The sequence below is a fragment of the Myotis davidii genome, unplaced genomic scaffold, assembly GCF_000327345.1.
Source record: "Myotis davidii unplaced genomic scaffold, ASM32734v1 scaffold3211, whole genome shotgun sequence".
NCBI lineage: Eukaryota > Metazoa > Chordata > Mammalia > Chiroptera > Vespertilionidae > Myotis > Myotis davidii.
The window spans coordinates 210,845-211,602 of NW_006282526.1; the positions used below are offsets into that span (position 1 = coordinate 210,845).

The 758-nt window shown below is 63.7% G+C and overlaps 1 protein-coding gene across 1 annotated transcript in view; it reads right to left on the reverse strand.

Moving 5' to 3' along the window:
* SHANK2 (SH3 and multiple ankyrin repeat domains 2) overlaps positions 1-758 on the reverse strand; it is a 95,082-nt gene that overhangs the window by 421 nt on the left and 93,903 nt on the right. The window contains 1 exon segment of the mRNA XM_006779619.2: positions 9-198. Within this exon segment, the coding sequence (XP_006779682.2) occupies positions 9-198 (190 nt within the window).

The window sequence follows — 758 nt, forward strand, 5'->3', positions numbered from 1 at the left end:
AGCGGGGCGGGCAGGATGTCTCTGCTCATCTCCGTGGGCGAGACCACGGGGCTGGGGGCACGTCTGGTTCCTGAGGTCCTGCTGTCGTAGTCCGGGGGCCGGCTCTGCAGGGTGATGGGCTGCGAGGTCCCGGGGCGGACGGTGAAGGTGACGGTCGTGCTCCGTGTCCCTGAGACGGTGCTCACGACCTCTGGGCTTCTGAAACAGCAACGAGAGAGGGAGCGTCACAGCAGTCACCGTGAGCCAGCAGGCGGCCAGGAGGGGGCGGCAGACACCCAGGTCACACGAGAGCATGGAGCCCGGGGTTTGCCATGCCGGGGCAGGGGGGCAGGAGCAGGAGGCTGAGCTGGAGGACACACCAACCACACAGGCCGCCGCCCCCCAGGTCGGGGACTGATGGAGGTTGGCGCTGGGTGAGCATGCGGGGCAGTGAGGGCAGCCGGCTAGGCAGCCTGCCCCCGGCCAGGACTGTGGTGCCGGGGACACTGCTGGGGAGGTGACAGTCTGGGCCTCAGCACAGCAAAGAGAAGGAAGAGCACCCTTACGTTTCATTGATTTCAGAGGAAGGGAGAGGGAGAGAGAGAGAGAGATAGAAACATCAGTGATGAGAAAGAATCATTGATTGCCTGCCTCCTGCACGTCTCACACTGGGGGGATGAAGGCCGCAACCTGGGCATGTGCCCTGACTGGGAATTGAACCGTATCCTTCTGGTTAAGAGGTCAATGTTCAACCACCGAGCCATGCCAGCCTGGCTGCA